We start from the raw sequence: 25,505 nt of genomic DNA, 5'->3' as shown, positions 1-25,505 counted from the left end.
GTCTCTGGAATTGGTGCTTCTGTTTGCTGGTAGCATTCCTTTGCTTTGTGCCTTCTCTCCCAAACTTCAACAGACACATCTTGCATCAATTGAGTACCTACAGCAAAAGTGGCAAACAGATGTGTGGGCTCTGTTGTGTTTCAGTATTGTAATTTCCTATTACTGAAAAAAAAAATGAGAAGTGTCACCAAGGAATCCAGTGGGATGTCCTGACTGGCAATGCCTTTGAAGTTGAAGAATATTCTAAGAGAGAGGGTTTTAATTGAAAAGAATCTTAATCATGTAGAAAAATATGCCTTTGAAATATTTTCCTTTGAACAGCACATTTACTAGTTCAGGAAGCTCATTTCCATGAAATGATATTTTAATTTGAATACACTTACTTTCCTTACATTGCATGTATTCATAAAGCTACAATTTTATTCTTAGTCTTATTTACTACATTACAATGAAAATTAGGCTACTTGCCTTTAGCTATTCTATATAAATGTTTTTATTCCCCAAACCCGTTATTTTGGAGATGTAATTTTAGCCTTTAATTGGAGAAAACAATATAAAGTGGCTATGACTGAGATTTTCTGGGTTTATATTCCTGCCATTTCTGCAGGGGGTTATTCTCCCCTGGAAAAGTCTAAGAATTCCCACTAATGTTAATTCTGGGTATAAACTCATCAATCTGGAGGAAAAGAGATTTTACTTCTGATCCAACTTTCCTAACTAATGCCATTTGCTTGAAGTTTGACTAGACTAGACTTGTCTTTTTTTTTTTTTTTAAGATTTTTTATTTATTTATCTGAGAGAGAATGGGACACAGAGAGCATGAGAGGGGGAGGATCAGAGGGAGAAGCAGACTCCCCGCCGAGCAGGGAGTCCGATGCGGGACCCGATCCCAGGACTCCAGGATCATGACCTGAGCCGAAGGCAGTTGCCTAACCAACTGAGCCACCCAGGCGCCCCGACTAGACTTGTCTTAATGTAGAGATTTGATCATGCAAAAGCTGACATAAGGGGAATGAAAGGCTTGTCATTTGTTTAAGATAGGAGAATGACACTGTTCAATTTATGTCAAAAACACATATTGCCATAAATATTTCATTATTTCTCCCAATTAGAAGGTAAGATTATTTGCTTGTATTCACCTTCCTAAGTAGTACATATATCATAATCAGAAACATATTTTATGTCTTAGTCATAGTAACACACACACACACACACACAGGCCCATTGAAGTCCAAATGAGATGACATTCACTAGGAAACCACACTCTCCTGAATTAACTGTATTTCTGAAATGAAATAAATATTTTACAGTTCCTTCACTTAAAACAGAATCACTAATTGCAAATGGATGTGTTAATACCATCAACCTAGTCTGAGTGAAATATCCACCATATTTGTAAATATATTAATAATTAATATATATGTATGTATGTGTATTAATATATCTTTGCCCCAGTGTCTTTTAAGATTCGGGTTGCAAATTTGATTTCTAGGTTGCTTGTTTTATCCAGTTTTTGTCTTTAGTGGTGTCAGTGTTGCCATTAATAAATTTGATTTTGACTTGAGAAGACCTACTATTATATTCTTTTATTTTCTCCACAAATGCATATTAAGTTAAAACCTGTGGCTAACCAATAATATTTTCTCATCATAGAGGAAATGTAAGGCAAGGAAGACTATGCCAGGTAATGCAAGTCAGGTGAGGTCTCTTCAGCAAACCCTAGCAGCAGCCTTACATTTGTGTAAAGGAAAGCTTATAGAGGATAAATTGAATAGGGAGTGAAAAGCTTGGGGACCCACTTAGAAGCTGGAACCGCACTGCACATTTCACAAAACTGAGGAAAAGCAAACTGAAAGTCACAAAGAATGGGGGTGGGGAAAAGAATGTGTGGGGTAAGGTGGGGCTGGTTACAGGATGACAGAGATTATAGTTACAGTAAAGCTAATATAGAAAGAAGGTAAGAGATATAATGACAAATTTTAGTGTCAAGAACATTATTTTTTTAACTAGGAGGCTTGTGTGCCAAGCTAGTCAATTTTTGAAAAATAAGAATTGTTTGGACTTCCCAAATATGCTTTCATCTCTGCATTAGTGAGTAACCCAGAAAAAGGCCTAGAGCAGTTTCATAAGACATTGTTTTTGGTTAAAAACAAACAAGTACATTTTTAAAATCCCACACTCATCCATCCAAAAGTTTTCTTAGAGTCTAATAAAAATAGTATTCCTTTTATTTTATTTTTTTTAAAGATTTTATTTATTTATTTGAGAGAGAGAAAATGAGAGAGAGAGAACACATGAGAGGGGATAGGGTCAGAGGACGAAGCAGACTCCCTGCCGAGCAGAGAGCCCGATGCAGGACTCGATCCAGTGACTCCAGAATCATGACCTGAGCTGAAGGCAGTCACTTAAGCAGCTGAGCCACCCAGGCGCCCAATAGTATTCCTTTTAAAAGGAACATTTAAAAAACCTTTTCTTCATACAACATAAGCAATAGCTCCCATGAAAACTGGTATACTGGAAATTTCTGATAAAAATCAAGGGCAAATTTTCCAGGGCATCTAATTTGACTACATTTTCCCTAAATTTTTTCTTAAAAAAGGAAAGCTTTTACTAAGTATTAACTATTTCTCAGACACCTCAAAAGAAGTTATCAGATATATCCTCCAAAGCCTCTAAATTTTTAAAGACCGTGTCAATCATAACAAAAATAGTGCTTTCTTTTTTAGCAGATTATTTTGAATTCTAGAGAAGAACTATAAAGTGAAAAATACTTTTCTCTATTCATAAAGATTAGGGATTAAGGTCAACATTAATAAGTAAGCATCTTTCCTGTGGCAACAGTTAAGGCAGTTTGAATTTAAAGCACTATAAGAACATTTTACTTATTAATAGGGCAAATTTTGATCTTGAGATCTATGGTTGAGGACACAAAGGCTATGATTTTGACATCAATTCCAGTGTACATGTCTTTTCCCACACCACCAAGTAATTCTGGGACACCAGCTGAATGTCCTTCCTACAATTCAACTCAATTTTGACACTATCTACCTGAAGACAGTGTCAGATCCACAGGTTAAGGGCTCAGTCTTACAAGACTCCCCCAACCCCCACCTCAATGCCAATCACAAGTCTAGGTTGTCACCTGTGCTTCTGACCTATGATAAATTGGAGGGTCCAAGGCCCCCTTCTTTGGGTTTCATTACTTTGCTAGAGCAGCTCATAGAACTCAGAGAAAGTTTTACTGACTATATTATCAGTTTATTATAAAGGATATAACTCAGAACAGCCAGATGGAAGAAATGCATAGGGCAAGGTACAGAGAAGGGGCACAAATTCCATGCCCTCACCAAGCATGCCACTTTCCCAGCACTTCCAAGTGTTCACCAACCCAGAAGCTCTCCGAACCCGCCCTTTGGGTTTTTATGGAGGTTTCATTATATAGGCATGCTTGATTAAATCATTGGCCATTGGCAAGAGATTCAACTTCCAGCCGCTCTCCCCTCTGAGAGATGTTAGGGGGGTGGGACTGAAAGTTCTAACCCTCCAATCACATAGTTGGTTCCCCTGGCAACAAGTTCCTATCCTCAGGAGCTTTCAAAAGTCACCTCATTAATATAAACTCAGGTATGGTTGAAAAGGGTTCATTATGAATATCAAGACACCTTTATTGCTCTATTTAATTAGGAAAATCATAAGATAGATTTAATGGACCTCCCAAGTTTGCTGATCACTCTTAATAAAAATCAAACCCTTCGAAATACCATAGAATTTTCAGATCCTCAACAGATCTTAAGTGTAGGGTGGCCACTTTTGTTCATAACTGATTCAGAGTCCAAACCATCCAGATTTTTCAGATTTAAAATACTCTATTTGTGTGTCCTTATTTGTCTCAGAAGTTTTGATTTTAGTACAAAAAACATAACATCTTTATCTATTTACCTGAATGGCTTCTGATTCTACTAATAAGAGTAGAAATAAGCCTGAGCTTATATGGTCAATTAATCTACAACAAAAGAGGCAAGAATATACAATGAGGAAAAGATAATCTCTTCAAATAAATGGTGCTTGGAACACTGGACAACCAAATGCAAAAGAATGAAACTGGACTACCATACACAAAAATAAACTCCAAATAGATTATAGACCTAAATGTGAGACATGAAACCATAAAACTCCTAAAAGGAAATACAGGCAGTACTCCCTTGGACATCAGCCTTAGCAATATTTTTCTGGATCTGTCTCCTCAGGCAAGGGAAACAAAGGCAAAAATAAACTGTTGGGACTAAAAAAAAAAATAGCTTTTGCACCACAAAGCAAACCATCAACAAAATGAAAAGGCAACTTACTGAATGAGAGAAGATATTTGCAAATAACATATCTGATAGGGAATTAATTAAATTAATTAATTAATTAATTAAAATATATATATAAACACTTATAAACACAATACCAAAAAATAAGCAGATCAAAAAATGGGCAGAGGATCTGAATAGACATTTTTCAAAGAAGAAATACAAATGGCCAATAGACACATGAAAAGATGGTCAACATCATTCATCAGAAAAATGAAACTCAAAACCACAATGAGATATCACTTCACACCAACCAGAGTGGGCCAGTATCAAAAAGACAAGAAATAACAAGTATTGGTAAGGATGTGGATAATAAGGAACCTTTGTGTACTCTTGGTGAGAATGTAAATTGGTGGTGCAGCCACTACAGAAAATAGTATGGAGGTTCCTGAAAAAATTAAAAATAGAAATACCATACAATCCAGTAATTCTGCTGCTGGTATTTACCCAAAGAAAACAGAAACACTAATTTCAAAAGATATATGCACCCCTGTGTTTATTGCAGCATTATTTACAATCATCAAGGCATGGAAGCAACCTAAGTGTCCACCAATAGATGAATGGATAAAGAAGATGTGAGATATATATATATATATATATATATATATATATATAAGATTATATTATAAGATATTATATATATGGGGCGCCTGGGTGGCTCAGTTGGTTAAGCGACTGCCTTCGGCTCAGGTCATGATCCTGGAGTCCCTGGATCGAGTCCCGCATCAGGCTCCCTGCTCGGCAGGGAGCCTGCTTCTGCCTCTGACCCTCCCCCCTCTCATGTGCTCTCTCTCTCTCATTCTCTCTGTCTCAAATAAATAAATAAAATCTTTAAAAAAAATAAAAATTAAAAAAAATTAAAAAAAATTAAAAAAAGATATATATATATAATATGAAATATTGCTCAGCCATTAAAAAAGAATGAGTTCTTGCCATTCACTACAACATGGATGGACGTAGAGTGTATTATGCTAAGTGAAATAAGTCAGAGAAAGAGAAATGCCATATGGTTTCACTTATATGTTGAATCTGAAAAGCAAAACAAATGAACAAACAAAATAAAAGCATACTCATAAACACAGACAACAAAATGGTGGTTGCCAGAATGGAGGGGGGTAGGGGGAAGAGAGGAAATAGGTGAAAGGGATTAAGAGGTAAAAACTTGCAGTTATAAAATAAATAAGTCACAGGGATGAAAAGTACAGAATAGGGAATATAGCCAATAATATTGTAATAACTTTGTATGATGATAGATGGTAACAACACTTATCATGGTATGGGTATAGAATTGTCAAACCACTATGTTGTACATGTGAAATTAAAATAACATTGTATGTCAACCATACTCCAATAAAAATTATAAAATAAAATAAGAGATACTTAAGAAGTGCTGTAATTTTGACTTCAAACAGTAATTCAAAATTTTCATTAGAAATGATGGACAAAAATGTTTATGTCAAGGAATCAAGAGGAAGTTTCTTTTCCAACTTTTCTTCTTGTCTAATGTTTCAGTTTTCTTATCCTTCTCTCTCTGTTTTTAGTGTGGAAGTAAAAGGTGAATACAGGGAGGTGTGAAACATCATCTGCACCTGATGTTGATGATCTCTATTTCTTTGGTTTCATTTATTTTTGAGAGATGCTCGGAAGAAGCCCACATCTAGCTCAGATTCTTTCTGTCTTTCAGAGTTTCCTTAGCAACCTGCTTGCTGCTTAATGTTCTTATAAAATACAAGTTTTTGGTGAAGTCAACATAATCACTATATTCAACATTCTGCTCAGTAAATCCTACAGATCTTTTTATGAGTCATACTATGAGATGTTGGTTCTGAAAATTACAGACACACTATTAAATTTTACACTTAGGAACATACTGAAAGTTCTAATAATTAAAGACGAAAAAATGTATAAAGACCAGAAATTCCAAAAGCTAGATGCGTTTACAGACCAGTAAAACAGAAAACCTCCTCACAAACCTGTTTAAGAAGAAAGGGTCACAAAGTAAATATATAAAATATTAGAAATAAGAAAGGTGACATAACACTGATATGGAAGAAATTAAAATACAGCATTATTGAATTCAATTATATGGTAACGAAATGAAAGCTAGGAAGAAATAAAGATTATTGAGCAAAATATAAACTACCGAATTTTTTCACAAGAAAATATAAATAGATGTTGCAAGTTAGGTTAATCACTACTATTTAAATAGGGACTGGAATGGATGGGATTGGATGGGTGGTCATATAACTGACTTCCAAGCTCACCTTTACAAACAGATAATTTCAATGTTATTTAAACTATTCCAGACCACAGATTTTTCTAGATGAATTCTCATTTATGTTAAGAATTCAGGTTAACTTTAATAACAAAACTTGTTGAGGAGAGCACAAAAAAGGAAAACTGCTCATCCATTGCTTTTATGAATATGGATGCAAACGCTAAAAAAGAAAAGAATATCAAATAGAATCCATTAAGTTGGCACCGTATTTTAAAAAATAAAATGACTCAAATGCATACAAATGTGCGAGGACAGAGCGTAAGAGCTGAGAGAAATCTGCCTGGGATATGCATATTTTTCAGTTGTTTAGGGATAGCATTCTCTTCCATCTTTTTCTTTTCCACTCCCCCACATCCCGGAGACTACACATGTCAACCTGAGCTGGGCTGCAGCTGTGGACTTGGGAAGTTGGAATACACAGAGCCTCCTAGGGCTTCGCAGTTGTTTAAGTGAGAAAATCCTCTCTGGCAACTGTTGAGGGAATGTATGCATGAGATCCTGGAGGCAAAGAGCCACTCTTGAGAGATCCAGATGTGTGACTTCCAAGGCAAGATCATTCTGGGTGGCAGCTGTGGTGAGAGTCCTGGAACTCAGCGTTCTTCCTAAAATTCTGGCTCCTCCACTGGACACTGACTTTGCTCTCTTTTACAGAGGATTTTGCAGTCAAAGCTGTTCTTGCCACCCCCAAAGCTGCTGTGCTTCTAATGGTAAGGATATACAGCCTTTTCCAGACCACCTATGAATTCTGTACCTTCGAAACCAAGGTGGGGCCGGATATTCTCCTCCTGTTCCCCATTTTGTCCTTTATTTCTGCCTCATGTCTTCCGTCTTTCCAACTTTACCATTTTGGTTAGACCCTCTCTATACACTGTTCTCAGTTCAGTTTAGGCTGGAAAGCACTCCAGCACTCTGGCAGTAGCTGCAACTCACGCTGAAAGCCATCATCACTCAAGCTGTGGAGTAGTTCCCTAATGTTGGCAGCAATGGCTTGAAGTAATGGCAGCAGCTATTAGGCAGACTCCAAGGCGAGGATTCTGATTCTAATAGTTGCAAGTTAGGCAAGGGTGGGAGCTCTTTCCATAGTGACAATGCTGGCTTCAAGAGAAGCAACAATGAATAATGGTCGTGAACAGAAACTTTCCATGGTCAGTTGCTACCCTCCTCCCACCTGTCATAGACACTGTAATTACCTCTGTAGCATCATCCGCTTTACTTCTTCTCCATGGGCTTGCATGAGATTTAACTCACCCTCAGTGCTAGGGATAAGACCTGGTTTAACTTAAGCCATTCGTGACAACTTCTTGCTACAACAACTAGTTCAAGGAAAAGCTAAAATTAAGACCTAAGCCAATCAGTATACAGAATTCCTTTAGTCACAGCGATTGTTGAAGGAATGAATTTGTACCATTAAAATGGCCCAATTAGAGGGGTGCCTTGGTGGCTCAGTTGGTGAAGCATTGAAATCTTGATTTTGGCTCAGACCATGATCTCAGGGTTGTGAGACAGAGCCCCATGTCATGCTGGGTGTGGAGCCTGCTTAAGATTCTTTCTCTCCCTCTCTCTCTGCCCCTCCCCCACCCCTAAAAAATGTTCAATTAGACACAAAGGTCAGAACTTCTGTTAGATGTTGTTTCAGACATCCATTGTTCAAGAAAAAAAAAAAATTCCAAAACCTAGTGTCTTAAAACATTAATATTTATTATTTTTCTTAATTTTGTGAGTAGACCATGTGAGTGTTTCTTTTTCTGGTCTTGCCTGAGCTCATTCATATGGTTGCAGTCCCATGACAGCTCACTTGGAACTAGAGTCCCAGATGGTATCACTCTCATGTCTGACAACTGATGATGACTGTTGGTTAAGGTGCTTTGGCTCTACACCACATGGCTTCCAATCCCATAGTAGGCTACTCCGGGCATTTGTCTAGATGATAGTCTCAGGTTTTCAAGAGGGCAAGAGTGGAAGTTACAAGTTCTTCTAAGGCTTAATCGCTAGGACTTGTATATCATCACTTCTATCACATTCTTTTGGGAAAGGCAATTCACAAGGTCAGCTAAGATTTAAGGTAGTGGAAAAAAAAGAGTCTATCCCTTAATGGGAGCAACAGAATTGTGAAATTACTAAATGACGTGGACATAGGGGGTCATAATTCATAAGGGGCATTATCTACCCACAATGGTTGAGTGAGGTCAGTTATGCCGGAAAAGTACCATATGTTGTGTAACCTACTATCTAGTATTATCTTTAAAAATTATGTAGATTCCTCCATCTAGTGTATTCCAGTTTTCATAACTTTCCCTGTAGAACTGGCTATTTGTTCTACCACACCTCCATGTGTGTACACTTATTTAAGTGTATGTGCACATGTCATCAATCAAGATATGAAGACACCACTAGTCCTTTCTTTTTGATAACACAGACCTTTTTATTTAAATGTTCCACTGGCAGCAGTGTTATATAGAATTTGAAATTTCTATTTACAGATGGTACAAGATAATGGGCTGAGGATGTGTGTTTTTCTGTAATCTCTTCAACCCCCCCCCACCATCATTAGATAAGAGTAAAATAAAACACCCATTGCCACAAAGAGAATGAAATAGAAACATGAGCAGGAGAGAAATTTCAACACATTTCTGAAAGATAAAAAGAGGATGGAAGCTTTTCAGCAAGGAAAAGAGAGTGAGGCTGGTGTAGAGCAGAGTAACAGGAGAAGGCTTGACCTAGAGGAGAGCTGGAGGATGTAAAGGCAACAGGAGTGAGAAGAGTGGCTTATCTGAGAAGGCTATTTGCACAGCAGCTTAATGCTTTCTTCCTGACACGCTCATTTCTTTGCTTCCCTTCTCTGTGTTTTCTGATGCTTAGTGTAAAAATCAAGCATCAATCTCAGAGTAAAAATACCTATGGATTCTTCTCTAATAACATGTAAGTGTCTGTATAGGCAGAACTAGAACTCTTGGTGCTAGCACCCCACAGTAAAGTTCTCCCATTTCGGTAGCTGGAACCTCCCCAGCTAGAGACCTGTTACCTGCCTGTACCCATTAAAGAAATCATTTCATTTAGACAAGTCCTGGACACCTACATAAAGGTCCCAGTAAAGGTCTATTAATGAGAGAGACCAAGTAGGAAAACAAACCCACATAGAGGAAACACATCCCTGCTACAGAGAGAAACAATCCCATTCCCTTTTCTCAACTGGAATGAATATACTATCAACATCAGGACAACATCAACAAAAGGACAGGATAAAAGGAAGACAAGACAAAAAAAAAAAGATAAAAAAAACCACACAACTAAAAAATTGTCTCTAGAAGAAACAAAGAAACTTCAGAGAAAGATTTGAGAAGGTAGTACCCCCAGAGTGCAAGAACAGATTGCTACAAGAAAGGGAAGAGTCAAGGAACAAATTGGAACACTTATTACATATATAATCATAAGCCAAATGAAAAATTTAAAGAAGGTTTAGAATATAATGTGAGTAGGTCTCTCACAACATAAAGAAAAAAAACCAACAAAGAGATTGAACAAGACAGAGGCAACAACAACAAAACAAGGAGATCGAACACTTGAAATAGATAAGATATACAGAGTATAATTCTAAGAGATCCAACTCAACTAACAGGATTTCCAGAAAAATGAGTACACAATAACAAAGGGAAAGAAATTCTAATTTAAATTTTAATTTTAAATTTTTCCATGCCTAGTGTGGAGCCCAGTGGGGGGCTTGAACTGACAACCCTGAGACCAAGACCTGAGTTGAGAATAAGAGTCAGACACTTAACCAACTGAGCCACCCAGGTGCCCCACAAAGAGAAAGAAATTTTAAAGAAATAATATAAAAAAAACTTTCCCAGAGGTCAGAAGATACTATTCTTCTGTTTGAGTCTATCAAGTTCCTAGCAAATTAAGAGAAGATCCACATGTAAACATATGCCTGAAATCTTTCTGTCAGAACACAAAAGAAAGAGAATTCCTAAAAACTTTCATATAGATAAAACAGGTCATCTACAAAAGGATAGAGAGTCAAAGTAGCACTGGACTTCTAATTACCAACACAACTGGTAAGAGAAAAATGAGCAATGGTATTCACAATTCTAATGGGCAATAATTCTGAAGCATTATTATATGGTCAAATTATCAATAATGCATCATGGCAAAATAATTACATTTTAGGCATTCCAGGACTCAGATAATTTACATCTCATGCACTCTTCTAAAGGAAGTCATCTGAGATATAATCCAGCAAAATGAGTGTAGATATCAAGTGTTGTCAGTTGAATTGTGTGCCCCTAAAAGACTTTGTAGTTCTAGTACCCAGTTCCTATGAATGTGACCTTCTTTGGAACAAAGTTTTTTCAGATGATGAAATTAAGATGAGGTCATTAGGAGAGACCCTAATCCAATATGACTGTGTCTTCTAAAAAGGGAAAATTTGAACACAGACATGCACAGAAGAAAAACAATGTGAAGACACAGGGAGAACACCATCTATAAGCTAAGGAATCTCTGAGGATACCCAACAATATAAGAGAGGCATGACCAGATTCTCCCTCACAGACTTAGAAGAAACCAGCCTTTCTGACACCTTGATCTTGCACTAACAGGTTCCCAAACTGTGAGATATTAAAACTTTGTTATGGCAGCCCTAGAAAATGAATATACCAAGAGAAAAGATTCTGAAAGGAGAGATGGTGGAATTCGCCTGAAGTCCTTGGAAAAACAATCCCAGGATGACAGTTTTTGATCAGGTACTTAAGCAATCAGTCCAGAATGGGAATGAAATCAGAGGGCTCCAAGAAGAATGAAGAACAGAATAAAAACAAAACAGGGCAACAGATAGTACCTAAGGGGCTGCAGAATGTTAGTGATTTTTTTGAAGAAAGGATATATTTCTTCTTTTCGCAGAAAATTAGAATCTCTACCAAAAAATGGAAAATAAAACCAAAACCCTAACAGACTATGTAATGAAGTCATAGCTCAGATATGAAGGAAACCCGGAGATGTCATGTAGGTCTTTCAGCCGTTGATGGTGTGTTATGAAACAGAATTCATTTAACCTAGAAGTGGTCCCTGAGTGTCCTGAGGGTTATGAATTTGGACCTAAAGAGAATGAAGTACAATTTTATCACATCACTTATTTTGGCAGTGAGCATTATTTAAGTAGTCATATAATACATACTCTGTTTATTGATTTTAAACTTTTAAAAAGAAACACGGATGTCTTAAATGCAGTTACAGAACACAAGATAAATATTATCAACCTGACAGTACAAAACTAAAGATACTGCTGAAAACGTAGAAGGTGGAAGGTGGTGAGTCAGAGAAAGAAAGGCAGAATTGTCAATAGCCTCATGTAATATAGTAGGTAGTCAAGAGACATTGCATAAATTTTCTATAACAGGAAAGAGTAATTTAAGTGTGTTATTTGTATAGATGTTACCAATATAAGAATTCAAATAACTATCAAAAATGGGCATATATTTTCTCAACTTGATAAAGAACATCTATGAAAACCTACAGCTAATATCATACTTGATGGTGAGCAACTAGATTCTTTCCCACTAAGATCAAGAATAAGGCAAGGATATCTGCTCTCACCACTTCTATTTTACATTGTATTGGAAATCCTAGCTAATGCAATAAAATAAGAAAAGGAAATAAAAAGTATACAGATTAGGAAGGAAGAAATAAAACTGTCTTTGCTGAAAGATGACATAATTGTCTATGTAGAAATCCCAAACAATAACAATAAAACCCGCCCGTTACTAATAAATGCTTATAACAAGCTGGCAGGATACTAGATTAATATCAAAAGTCAATTGCTTTCTTCTAGATGAGCAATGAACAATTAGAATTTGAAATAAAAAACACAAGACCATTTACTTGGTAACCTTATGTCCACACAAAAACCTGCACACTAATGTTTATAGCAGCTTCATTCATATTTTTAGTACCAAAAATTATACTTAGGTATAACTCTAACAAAATATATGTAATATCTAATGAGAAATATTTAAAAACTCTGATGAAAGAAATCAATGAAGATCCAAATAAATGAAGAGATGTTCTATGTACATGGGTAGAAACACTCAATATTTTAAGTATGTCAGTTCTTTCTTTTTTTTTTTTTAAGATTTTATTTATTTATTTGAGAGAGAGACACAGCGAGAGAGGGAACACAAGCAGGGGTAGTGGGAAAGGGAGAAGCAGGCTTCCCGCGGAGTAGGGAGCCCGATGTGGGGCTAGATCCCAGGACCTTGGGATCATGACCTGAGCCGAAGGCAGCCGCTTAACAACTGAGCCACCCAGGTGCCCCAGTATGTCAGTTATTTCTAATTTGATATATAGATTCAACATAATTCCAATCAAAATCTCAGCAAGCTAATTTGGGAATATTGAAAAAACGATTCTAAAGTTGATATGGAGAGGCAAAAGACCCAGAATAGCCAATTCGATATTGAAGGAGAACAAAATCAGAGGACTAACTTCAAGACATAGTATAAATCTAGAGTAATCAATACAGTGTGGCACTGGGGAAAGAAGAGACAAATAGATCAAGGTAAGAGAAGAGAGAGTCCAGAAAAAGACCCACACAGATACAATCAACTGATCTTTGAAAAAAGAGCAAAGGCAATTTAATGGAGAAAGGATAATCTTTTCAACAAATCATGCTGGAACAACTGGACATCCACATGCAAAAAACAAATCTAGACGTAGACCTTACTCACAAATATTAATTCATGGATCATAGACTTAAATGTAAAATGCAAAACTAAACCTCTGAGAAGACAACCTAAGAGAAAATCTGGGCGACTTTGGGTTTGACAATGATAAATCCAAACATTTTTAGATAGAGTGCCAAAATGTGACCTATGAAAGAAAAACTTGATAGGCTGGACTTCATTAAAATCAAAGCCTTCTTCTCTGCCAAAAGACAATGTCAAAAGAATAAAAAGACGAGCCACAGACTGGGAGAAAAAATTTGCAAAAGACACATCTGATAAAGGACTATTGTACAAAATATACAAATAGCTCTTAAAGCTCAATAATAAGAAAACAACCTAATTAAAAAATGGGCCAAAGACCTTAACAGACACATTATGAAAGAGGATATACAGATGGCAAGTAAGCATATGAAAAGATGTTCAGCCTTGTACGTCACTAGGGAATTATAAAATAAAACAACAATAGGATGCTACTACATAACAATTACAATGGCCAAAATCCAAAATCCTGATACCACCAAAGGTTGGCAAGGATGTGGAGCAATAGGAATTCTCATTCACGGCTGATGGGAAATAAAAATAATAGTCTCTTCGAAACAGTTTGGCAGAAATATATTCTCATCTTATGATCCAGCAATCATACACCTTGGTATTTACTCAAAGGAGTTGAACTCTTATGTCCATATAAAACCTGCACAATAATGTTTATAGCAGCTTTATTTTAATTGTCAAAACTTGGAAGCATTCAAGATGTCCTTCAACAGGTAAGTTGATAAACTAGTACATCCTGATAATGGAATTTTATTCAGTGATAAAAAGAAATATGCTATCAAGCCATGAAAAGACATGGAGGAAACTTAAATCAGATTGCTAAGTGGAAGCAACCTGTTTGAAAATGTACATAATATATGATTCCAACTACATGTCATTCTGTAAAAGACAAAACTACAGAGACAGAAAAAGATCAGTGATTGCCAGGGTGTTGGGGGAAGGGAGAGAGGGGTAAATATGTAGTGTGCTGGGCACTTTTAGAAACTATTTTGTGATACTGTAATGGTCGATATATATATATTTTTTAAAGATTTACTTATTTATTTTAGAGAGAGAGAGCGAGCGAGCAAGAGAGCATGGGGGGAGGGGCAGAGAGAGAGACCGGCAGAGAAGCAGACTCCCCTCTGAGCAAGAGCCCGACGCAGGGCTTGATCTCCAGACCCTGAGATCATGACCTGAGCTGAAATCAAGAGCTGGATGCTTAACCGACTAAGCCACCCAGGCGCCCCTATGTCATACGTTTCTTAAAACACATAGAATGTGCAACACAAGGAGTGGGTCCTAATGTAAACTATAGACTTTTATTAATAATGATGTATACATATTGGCTGATTAACTGTAACAAATGTACCACCCTAATGCAAGATGTTAACAAAAGAATCTGAGTTGGGGAGGTGGAATATAAGGGGTTTATAGGAACTCTCCAGCCTGATACATTATATATCTGTTTTTAGTAAACTTACTTCCATGCTTTGGTAATGTGATTTCTTTCCTGAATTTATTATCATGTATTTCTTTCAGTTTTCCATGACTGTTTTAGGAATAGTGTGTATGGATTTGATTATGTGATTGTCACATTTCAGGAGAGATGAAGGATACTTCTTTAAGCATACAAGAAATATAATATTTGTAGTTTCTTCTTGTCCCCTAAACAGGCTCACAATTCACAGGACAGTTATTTACATATACACCATTTTTCTCTGAGAAAATAAAAGGGTATTTATCTTGCCTTCTAATGAAGAAATGTTAGAGGAGAAACAAAAAGCCAAGTCTAAAGAAAGACTTATTTTTGTTTAGCGATAGAATGGATTAGAGTTCCAGTGTAATTCATTCATTCATTCATTCATTCACTCAATCAACAAATATCCATTTAACAAGACTGCATGCCAGATTCTGGAGAAGCTGTGGGCGACATGGTCTCTTCCTTCAAGATACTGTGGTCCAGTAAAGAATTCCATCAATTGATCTGGCAATTATAATAAATGTAACTGATGCTATGATAAGGAAAAAGGACTATGCTATGGAGCTTGGCATTGTAAGAAATCTGAAAGTACTCCTGCGTGGCTGGGGTTCGTTTGCAAAGGAGCGAGTGGTATGAAATAAAGCCAGAGAGGCTGGGTCATAAATGACATTTGCCTTTATCCTGAGGGGTCTGAAGCAGAATCAAATCCCTCTTGTACTCCAGGAAAAACTCTCTTGACCTCTTCTCTTATTCTTGATGACCATGGATGCGGTTCCTCAAATGTTCTCACCAACTTCATACAGGAACAATCTAAGAGTGTCTCACCCTTCTTGCTTCCTGACTCCAATCTTATCTGTGAACACCTCTAAGCATTCATGCATGGGCAACATGCAAGTACAGGGTCCTATGAATGCCTTATGGAGCTATCCTTGACCAAGTGGGAATAGGAAATAATGAATAAATGCTTCCCTGTCTCTTCCCCCAGGATAGCTCTGAGATGTATTTCATAAGACTACTCAGAAGGTCCTGTAGAACAGAGCATCTAGTTTCCCACTGGAATGGTCAACTCTATTATGTATTCTTGTATTGGTTTTCCCTCTTTCTCTGTTTCACTCTTCCTTTCCTCACTCCTAACCCCTAGGATAACATTACCATATATACTATCTTCACATTAGCTATTGTCTCACTCTCTACTTTTTGAGGAAGCCAGGATAAGACACACAGGCAATGACATGAAATATATATAATTTTTATAAATTATATATAGATATTGATAATAATAAAATATTATATATAATATATTACATATCACACATACATTTATATATATTAGAATGATAACCTTGGAGGACACAGTAGAGGGTGTTAATAGAGGAGACAAGACAACCAGGTAGAAGTTTTTATGGGGAGGAGAGAAATAAGGTGTAGCTTGAGTTATGTGAGTTGGAGACAATTTTTAAAGGAAGGAAAGGCTAAGCAGGGAGATGGTACAATGCAAGGATGATATCCTTCTGAGACTAATCATAGACAAAAATTGGCTGTTATTTTACAGGCATGGTTGTAGGTTAAATTTCCATAATGAGGAAAGTGATTATCCATTACATGTTAGATTATGGCCATGAGGATGATTTGGGGTTGATCAAGCTAGTGTGGAAAGGACCACATTTTTAAGAACTTTAGAGTCTTCCTAAAGTAATCCTATTCAAACATTTATTTAGTTTGCTGTGCCACGAACATTGTATCCAAAATTAAAAAATGGCTATGAAACTATATTTTGTCCTTTTAGGTAATGCACATTCTAAAATCCTTAAGTTGGTATGATACAAATAATTACATACTCTAGTACACCCCATGCTTGTTATAACTAAAACAGAACTAAAGTAATAAGTATTTTTAGAATTATTTCTTGTGCGAGATTCTTAATTGTACTTTATATAGATCCGGTGTATCTATATTTTTATACTAGTATAGTCTAGAATCATCTATCATAGGCCAGAGTAGTAAAGGAAATATGCCAGAATCAATTTTACTTGAAAATAAAAAAGTCTGACTCTTAGAATTCTCTGTTTAACAAGATGGCCATGCAATGATGTGATCTTTCTTTTTTTTCCCCCAGTGCTATTGTCTTTTAATGATTTCCACATCAAATTTGATTTATTACTTTACCTGGGCAAACACTACTACTGGAATGTCAGGGAAGCCAAACTGATCTCTGTCAGAAATACAAGCTGGGAGCTCTCTTTTGTAAAGAGACTACCTTGGGTTCTTTTGTCCAGGCGTTGTTCTTCTCTAAGCCTGACCAAAGAAAACCTACTGTGCATTGTACTCTTTGAACTGTATAATAATGATTCTAACCATACCAAGTTCATGCATATGAAATAAATTTAATGGCTGAGCTAGTTTACTACTCAGCCTTTTCTCACTATCTTCTTTTCTCCCATCTCTTCTTTATTAGATGCTTCAACCTCATTAGTATTTCAGGAAAAAACTGGATCCTGTCCATCATTTTTGTTGTTGCTTTCCTTTTCCTGGCAGACAGAGCTTAAAGTTTCAATAGAGGAAGTGGGGAAGGATACAACACATTGAGAATTTATGGAAGACCTTATGTACCATCAAAGTGAAGGTTTCCAGATACTCTGGCCCTGTTTTCTTATGCTCTTATGTCTTTGATAAGGAATTAAGAACTCCTGCCAGGGTTACAGAAGACACTGATAGGTGCCTGGCAGAAGCCACTACATGGTGTTCTGAAGCTGTTCATTAATTATAAATGGTGCTGAGGAATTATACACCGAGGAACACAAGAATGGGCAGAAACTGTTACTATCATAATAATTTCTACATGGGCACTTCTGAGAGACATCTGAATGTGCACACTTACCTATTTTCTGTTAACGTCCTTGCACCTTTTTTTTTTCAAAGCATGCCTTGCAGTTTCCTTTTAATAGAATTACTTATATTTATGACACTCTCTTCCACTCAATTATAATTTCTTAGAATGGTGGGCTCTCAAATATTAGTGGGCCTAAGAATAATCTGAAAACCTTGTCTAAAGAGTTTAGGGCTTGCATCTCTGAGATTCGCATTCAACAAATTTAGGATGAGGCCCAGAAATGTTTAACAAGACCTCAGCGTAATGGTCTGTGAAATACCTTCAGAAATATTTGCCTAGAGATCAAGTCTCTGTGGTCCTCAGGCCGTAGGGCCATGCAGTACACATAGAGGTACTCAATACACGTTTGTAGAATGGAGGCAAATGTTGGGTAGGTAAAACCCCACTGGAGATTCAAGCTCAATATATTGCTCTCAGAGGTGAGACTGAAGCTCTAGTGGGTTGTATATAGACTATTTTTTTTTTTTGATAGATGGATAATTGCATAAACAGCTCTCAAACTGGGAGCAATTGGTAAGAGATTTTTTTTTTTTATCTACAAGAACACCTGATGGAAAGCATGATTTATTTACTTACTTTTTACATTAGAGGAGGGTATAGACGTAAGGAGGAGGAAATGCATTCATTCCTTGCTGCCTGTAGTACATTGTGAAAAGGCTCAATCATGTTTGATTTTCCCATTCATTGCTGGATGTGCGTTTCCTTTGTCTTCCGCTTGTTTCTTTTGTTTATTGTTTACTAGGGATTGTGAAGTCTGCTCTTTAATGTTCCTTGTCCTTTGTTCTTCTGCCAGAAGGTGTGAAGCCATTGACTTATTTGTCCTTTGCTCATAGCTACCTGTAGATAGGCATGCACAAAACAAAGGAAAATCATATCTTGTCCATCAGCTCCTCACACATTCAAAAGCTGTGCCCTTAATAAAAGAAGAAAATTGCTTTTTGAGGGGCATAGTGATTCATCACAAACTATGCTCTTAAAAGATATCTCTGATAATTATTTTAATGTAAGTAATGTGGAAAGCATCTTTAATTTTTAGAGTTTTGCTAATGCTTTCAACTATTGGAAAAAATTAACATGCTACTTTCTTTCATCAAAACCATTCACTCTTCAGTTTATTTAAATGTCATTGGTGTGGACTGTTTCAAGTTCTAAGTAGGAAAAAATGACACTGAAAAATTAATGTGAATAATATCAAGACAAAAATATATATGGAATATTTTGCTTGGAAATGTAAATATTCAGTGCTCATTTGCTCCTGGCTCTGTTTCCAAGTGAGAAAAGGCAATAAACATAAACATTACAATCAGGACATGCTCTGTGCTTCTCTCTTTTTTCAAATCCAAAGAATATATCTGTATCTACATACCTATATTTGTATCTACATATCTTTTGATAACCATTCAGTAACAGCTTTAGACAAAGCTGCTCATTTAGTGACACTATGTTAAATCATAGCAGCTCTTAGAAACAAAATTGGCACAAGTATTCTTGCCTGTGATTGAATTTACATACTACCTTGATATTGAAAAAAAGTTATAGACATGCAAAGCATCCCTCCAAAACAGCCCAGTGCAATGGTGATGCTTATTGTATCTGGAGTTTATTGTTTGGGCCAGGCCTGTCACTTTCCCATAGTGTCTTCATTTATTATGCTAATTGACTTCCCAAGTGCAGGCAGGAGGGTATCTGCCCTGTGAATTATTCTCGGTTGGGGGCTTTTAAAAGCAAACCTATTTTGTGCCTAAACAAAACCAAAAATCAATGCGTTTCTTTTCAAAGGCGGGAGGGTCAATACCATGGTTGTTTTGTTCCCATCCAGTTATGTAACCGTGGGGACTTGTTTCTTTGCTTTCAGGATTTGTACAAAACACATTAAAGCTTAACAATAGGCGGGAGTCATAGGAGCAACCCCCGAGCTGTGTCTTGGAGTACATCCTCCTAGGTTTGGGAACCTCCAATTAGTTCCATCTCAAGTGCTGACTCCGTGTGTGTGCGTGTGTGTGTGTGTGTGTGTGTTTAGTTAGCTGGCACGCAACACACTTCCCCAGGGTTGTTTCCTTTTTCCTGAGACTTGGCGAAGGGTAAAGGGTCGGAGTCACATGGATACAAAGCATTTGATTAATGTCCAAGTCACCGCTGTGGCTGCCGGAGCCGCCTCCCCTCCAGCCCGGGCCGCGTGAGGCCGCAGCCGCGGGGCTGGGCGTGCAGGTCCCGGGCCGGGGCCCCCTCTCTCGGGAGTTGCCTCCTCAGAGCCTCGCGCCTCCCGCGCCGGAGTCCCAACGGGCGCGCTCTCCTCTCCCACCACCCCGGCCCCTCCCCAGCATGTAAAGTCGCCCGTACCTCCTCAGACTTCCCGGAGGCAGCAACTTTCCTTTCTGGCCGGCGCGGGGCCGGGCACCAGTGGGCGCGCGGGGTAGCGCGCAGCACAGCAGCCCCGCGTCCCGCCGCCCACCATGAGCGACGAGAACCGCGGGGACGGCCGCGCCGAGAGCGCCAAGGACTTGGAGAAACAGCTTCGCCTGCGCGTGTGCGTGCTCAGCGAGCTCCAGAAGACCGAGCGGGACTATGTGGGCACGCTGGAGTTCCTGGTGTCGGTGAGTGTGTCCCCGCGCGGCGACGCAGGAGGCGGCGGGCGGCGCGGGGCGCGGATCCCAGAGAGGCCGCGGGAAGCGCGCGCCGCATTGTCTGCGGGGGAACGGGGCACCGGGCCCGGCATCGCGGGACCACGAACCCGCCCGCGGATGCTGTGCTCGCCGGCGCGTGGACCTCCGGCGGGATTGTTTCGCGCCTGGACACGCAATGAGTTTGCCAGGGCCTTGGAGATCTGCGGGTTTGAAAAGTTAGCTCCAGTGGGAGAAGGCTCTTGTCCAGGGAATCCCTGCTACCCCATCTTTCCTCACTCTTTACCCCTGTCCCTGGCCTGCTCGGTTGCATTGTGTCATTTTTTTTCTTCTCTTCCCCCACCTGGGATTTTGTTTTAAGACTTTGGCTTGGGGATTAAAGTCAGTCTGCTACACTCAGGTACATTTAGTTTAAAAAAAACAAAAAACAACAAACCTTGATTCTTTTGGAGCTTGACTTCATTATTCAGATTAGATGGCAGCGAAGTCCCTTTAGTTATAATAATCTTAGAAACATATGATTCTGGTGGGGGGTACAGAAAGAGCAGAGGGGTTATGATCTCTAACAGCTGTTGGATATTAAAGCCACATGTGGTGCTCACCCTGTTCTAGCCCTACAGTCTCCTACTCCCATCCCCCATCCCGGGTTTAAATTTGCTCTCCACTCAGCTCCTGGGTTCCCTGTTCACACTGAGCCCAGGAGAGCGGTATAATAAAACTAGTGTCAAACAACTTCAAGATTTCATAGAAAGAACTGGCAGGAACTCCGTTTCAAAGTTTCAGCTTGACGCATTGGAAGCCTGCTCTGGAAGCGTTTCATTCATTTTAGAGCCAGAAGGGGCAAAATTGAGTGAAAGAAACTTCTGAGACATCACTCAAAAGTTGAATTTTTTCTACTCACTGTTGAAAGACGAAGACTTTGAGCATTGGCTTCTCTCCACCCAGATGCATGGGAGAGCATCATTTAAAGACTGAGGAGCTTTTAGCCTTTGCAATCTAACTCAAATTTTCAAACCTGCTCCTTCCACCTCTCTGTTGCATGCCCCCGTGGTCCAAAGGGAAATGTTTCAAAGGCCAAACTTCCTGCTCAGTGTTCTGTAAGATGTAAACTTTCTGCTTATAATTATGGTAGAGGAATTTACTTCTTTGCTATGGCAAGGAGAGAACAGTGTTTCAAGGGATGTAAGATGCACAGGTTGAATTCTGGTTGACTTCTCAAATTAAAATCAGTATATTTGAGCCCCTGGGGCCACATTCTTTGGAAATGTTTGGATATTTGAGAATATATGGGTAATTGGTGATAAATTGGATTGTTGTACACTTCCATGCAGCAATCTCAAAAAAGCATGTTTTTAAGGAGATTTGACTTTTTTTTACAAAGTTATTACAATATTATTGACTATATTCTCTATGTTGTACTTTTCCATGACTTTTTTTTTATAATTAGAAGTGTGTACCTCTTAATCCTCTTCACCTGTTTCACTTATCCCCCCACCCCCCTCCCCTCTGGCAACTACTGGTTTGTTCTCTGTATTTATGACTCTGATTCTCTTTTTGTTGTTGTTTGTTTGCTTGCTTGTTTTGTTTTTTGTTTTTTTTTAGATTCTACTGTAAATGAAATTATATGTTATTTGTCTTTCTGTCTGACTTATGTCACTTGGCATAATACTGTCTAGGTCTGTGTTGTCACAAATGGCCAGATTTAATTCTTTTTTATGGCTGAATAATATTCCATTGTGTATTCCATATTCTATTCCATACCACATCTTCTAGATCAATTCATCTATAGATGGACACTTAAGTTGCTTCCATATCTTACATATTGGAAATAACGCTGCAACAAACATAGGTGTACATATGTTTTTTTGAATTGGTGTTTTCATTTTCCTCAGGCAAATGCCCAGAACTGGACTTATGGCTCATATGATACTTCTATTTTTAGTATTTGAGGAACTTCCATACTGTTATCCATAGGGGCCGCACCATTTTACATTCCTGCCAACAGTGTGCGAGGATTTCCTTTCCTCCGTGTCTTTGCCAATACTTGTTATTTCTTGTCTTTTTGATACCAGCCGTTCTGACTGGTGTGAGGTGGAGATTTGACTTTTAATAGCTTCAGATTTGCCTTTCATGAAACTTCATTGGTGACAAAGTCCTTTGAGTTTTGAAAAATCTGAGTCACTTCTTAAACTGCTTTAGTTACTCCTTTCTGGAGGTATATGAAAAAAGTACTGGGCAGAGTCCTAATTTATAGAACTAAAGGGCTAACCTAACCTACATTAAAAACCAATTTGTTGATCTTTATTTAATGTATGAGTTTTTCCTCTAATATTGCACCTGATTATTAAAATTGAAAAATTATTGCTATATAAATTGTGGGAGGGGATGCCTGGGTGGCTCAGTTGGTTAAGCGTCTGCCTTCAGCTCAGGTCATGATCCCAGGGTCCTGGGATCGAGTCCCACATTGGGCTCTTTGCTTAGCAGGGAGCCTACTTCTCGCACTGCCTGCCGCTCCCCCTGCTTGTGCTCTCTCTGACAAATAAATAAATAAAATCTTAAAAATAAAGAAAAAAAAATTGTGGGAGGTATAAAATAAATTATACGTACCTATTTATAAGTAGTTCACTTAATGATTTCATTCTTTTTATCTCATTCAGAAATTACGGACTCTTCCACTTGTATTTTTCTTTGTCCATTATTTTGTGCATGTACATCCAGTATTTATGCACATACATGTTCACACGCACACACACACAAACACACTAATTAGCCTATCATCCTAAACAAAAGTTTACCCTGACTTCTTTTTAGTCACAATCATTCAAAGCCTCAGATCTACTTGTAATACACTTTTAGATTTTCTTTTTTGAGTATTTATTTTTGATTATTGTTTATAGCAACACTGAATACCCATGTATATTACTTGATCACCTTCCGTTGATGTAGTCAATCTAGTTTTAACTTTAGCCTAAGCCAATAATGTACCAAGCTTTAAAAATATTCAAACTCTTTGGTCTGGCAATTCCTTTTCTAGGAGTCCATCCTGAAGGACTGATAAGAAATGCAGACAAATGATTAAAGTTATTTTTACAAAAATTAGCACTACTTTTAAATAAGTGGTACATTTGTTGTAAAAAATTTGATAGTGTATTTCTAAGTCAAATGTGAATATTTGTTAGATTAGTCATTGTTTTAGATTTCTGTCATTGTTTCAGCCATTAACATGCATGGAGGGTAACTCTTATCTTTATTATGAAGCGATAGAAAACGTATTTTTCGTTTTACCAAGAATGTATTTTTTACTTACAAGCCCATAAATAATCAAAAAAATGGTATTTTTTCTCTTGATTAAATGATCATATGACCTGAAGGCGAAAACTTTTTTCACTAAGATGTTTTATACTTCTTCTTTTTCTTTTAAAGATTTTTAAAAATTTATTTATTTGAGAGAGAGAAAGAGCAAGTGAGCAAGAGCCAGGGGAGGGGCAGAGGGAGAGGGAGAAGAAGCAGACTCCCTGCTGAGGGGAGCTGACTGGGGCTTGATTCTAGGACTCTGAGATCAGGACCCTGAGTGGAAGTCAGATGCTTAACGGATGGAACCACCCAGGTGCCCCTAAGATCTTTTATACTTCTGATTCCTTTCTGTTCTCATTTCCAACCCTTTCATTTTTCAAGGAGAGAACAACTTTCCCCATTCCCACCCCACAGATAGCTGTTATTTAGAGTGTCTCACTCTTCCTGTGGGATCTCTGGCTTCTTCTTTTGTTTCTCACTAGCCCTTCTATCCTTTTTTTTTTTTTTTTTTAAGATTTTATTTATTTGACAGAGAGATAGCGAGAGCAGGAACACAAGCAGGGGGAGTGGGAGAGGGAGAAGCAGGCTTCCCGCCGAGCAGGGAGCCCGATGTGGGGCTCGATCCCAGGACCCCGGGATCATGACCTGAGCCGAAGGCGGACGCTTAATGACTGAGCCATCCAGGCGCCCCCTTCTATCCTTTTGTATTCCCACTGGGCTTTCAGGGCTCTATTCCTTCAAGAGACTTCATAATGCTGTCCTCTTCCTCCCCTTCCAGGCTACAGTGCTCACTGCTTTGTACCCACTCTTCCCTGTAGTTTCTTCTTCCCTAGCACCAAAGGAAGCTTATACATGTATAGCTTTGGTCTCATTCTACTAGAATGTAAGCTTCTTGAGTACAGGCCCATATTTTACTTGTCTGTTTTTCCCCAGAATTTTTTACAGTGCTTGTGAAATTGTAGGTACACAGTAAATGCTTACTAAATGACTGAATGATCCAACTGACCCATCCTCTAACCTCCTACCCCATTTTTTTTTTTTTTAAGAGAGGGCAGGAGAGGGGCAGAGGGAGGAGAGAGAATCCTAAGCAGGCTCCACACCCAGTGTGGAGCCCGATGCGGGGCTTGATCTCACAACCCTGAGATCATGACCTGAGCTGAAATCAAGAGTCTGACCTTTAACTGACTGAGCCACGCAGATGCCCCAACTCCAACCCCATTCTTAAGGACAATTCCTTAAAATTCTCAGTTTTGTTTTTCTTCCATTTGGTTTGTATAGAGAGTGAAAGTTATTTAAATATCACTCAGGCACATATAAATTTATGTAACAAGAAGTTTTTTTTTTAATTTAAAAAAAAAATTTTATTATGTTATGTTAATCATACATTACATAATTAGTTTTTGATGTAGTGTTCCATGATTCATTGTTTGCATGTAACACCCAATGCTCCATTCAGTATGTGACCTCTTTAATACCCATCACCAGGCTAACCCATCCCCCCACCATCCTCCCCTCTAGAACCCTCAGTTTGTTTCTCAGAGTCCACCGTCTCTCATGGTTCGTCTCTCCCTCCGATTTCCCCCCCTTCATTTTTCCCTTCCTGCTATCTTATTTTTTTTTTTTTAACATATAATGTATTATTTGTTTCAGAGGTACAGGTCTGTGATTCAACAGTCTTATACAATTCACAGCTCTGTAACAAGAAGTTTTAAATTAAACATGTAGTACCTGCATTTAAAACAGAAACAGTATTTAAATCAGGCATTGTGGTATTAAAGACTTTGTAACACACTGTTATTTCAAGCCATTGTATTCTAAATTTCTAAATTTGATCATCA

At 38.1% G+C, this 25,505-nt stretch overlaps 1 protein-coding gene and 1 long non-coding RNA gene across 7 annotated transcripts in view; one reads left to right on the top strand and one right to left on the bottom strand.

The window, feature by feature from the left end:
- LOC123859003 (uncharacterized) overlaps positions 1 to 20,227 on the bottom strand; it is a 45,836-nt gene extending 25,609 nt beyond the window's left edge. Inside the window, exons 1-2 of the long non-coding RNA XR_006794333.2 lie at positions 20,093 to 20,227; positions 18,329 to 18,589 (exon numbers count right to left, since the gene is read on the bottom strand). This is a non-coding gene — a long non-coding RNA (uncharacterized LOC123859003). The remainder of the gene's footprint in view (positions 1 to 18,328; positions 18,590 to 20,092) is intronic.
- The window catches only part of PREX2 (phosphatidylinositol-3,4,5-trisphosphate dependent Rac exchange factor 2), a 303,757-nt gene continuing 298,457 nt past the window's right edge, over positions 20,206 to 25,505 (top strand). For all 6 annotated transcript variants that reach the window (XR_006794332.3, XM_064588242.1, XM_064588240.1 and 3 more), the window contains exon 1: positions 20,206 to 20,346. Coding sequence is in view for 5 of the 6 variants with exons in the window: in XM_064588242.1 (XP_064444312.1) it covers positions 20,206 to 20,346 (141 nt within the window). In the remaining variant the exon portion in view is untranslated. The remainder of the gene's footprint in view (positions 20,347 to 25,505) is intronic.

Source organism: Mirounga angustirostris, unplaced genomic scaffold (assembly GCF_029215605.1).
Source record: "Mirounga angustirostris isolate CCGP_5_RB_7025 unplaced genomic scaffold, mMirAng1.0.hap1 SCAF_4, whole genome shotgun sequence".
Lineage (NCBI taxonomy): Eukaryota > Metazoa > Chordata > Mammalia > Carnivora > Phocidae > Mirounga > Mirounga angustirostris.
Note: the sequence above shows the minus strand (reverse complement) of the source record. Positions and strands in the feature narration are given on the sequence as shown.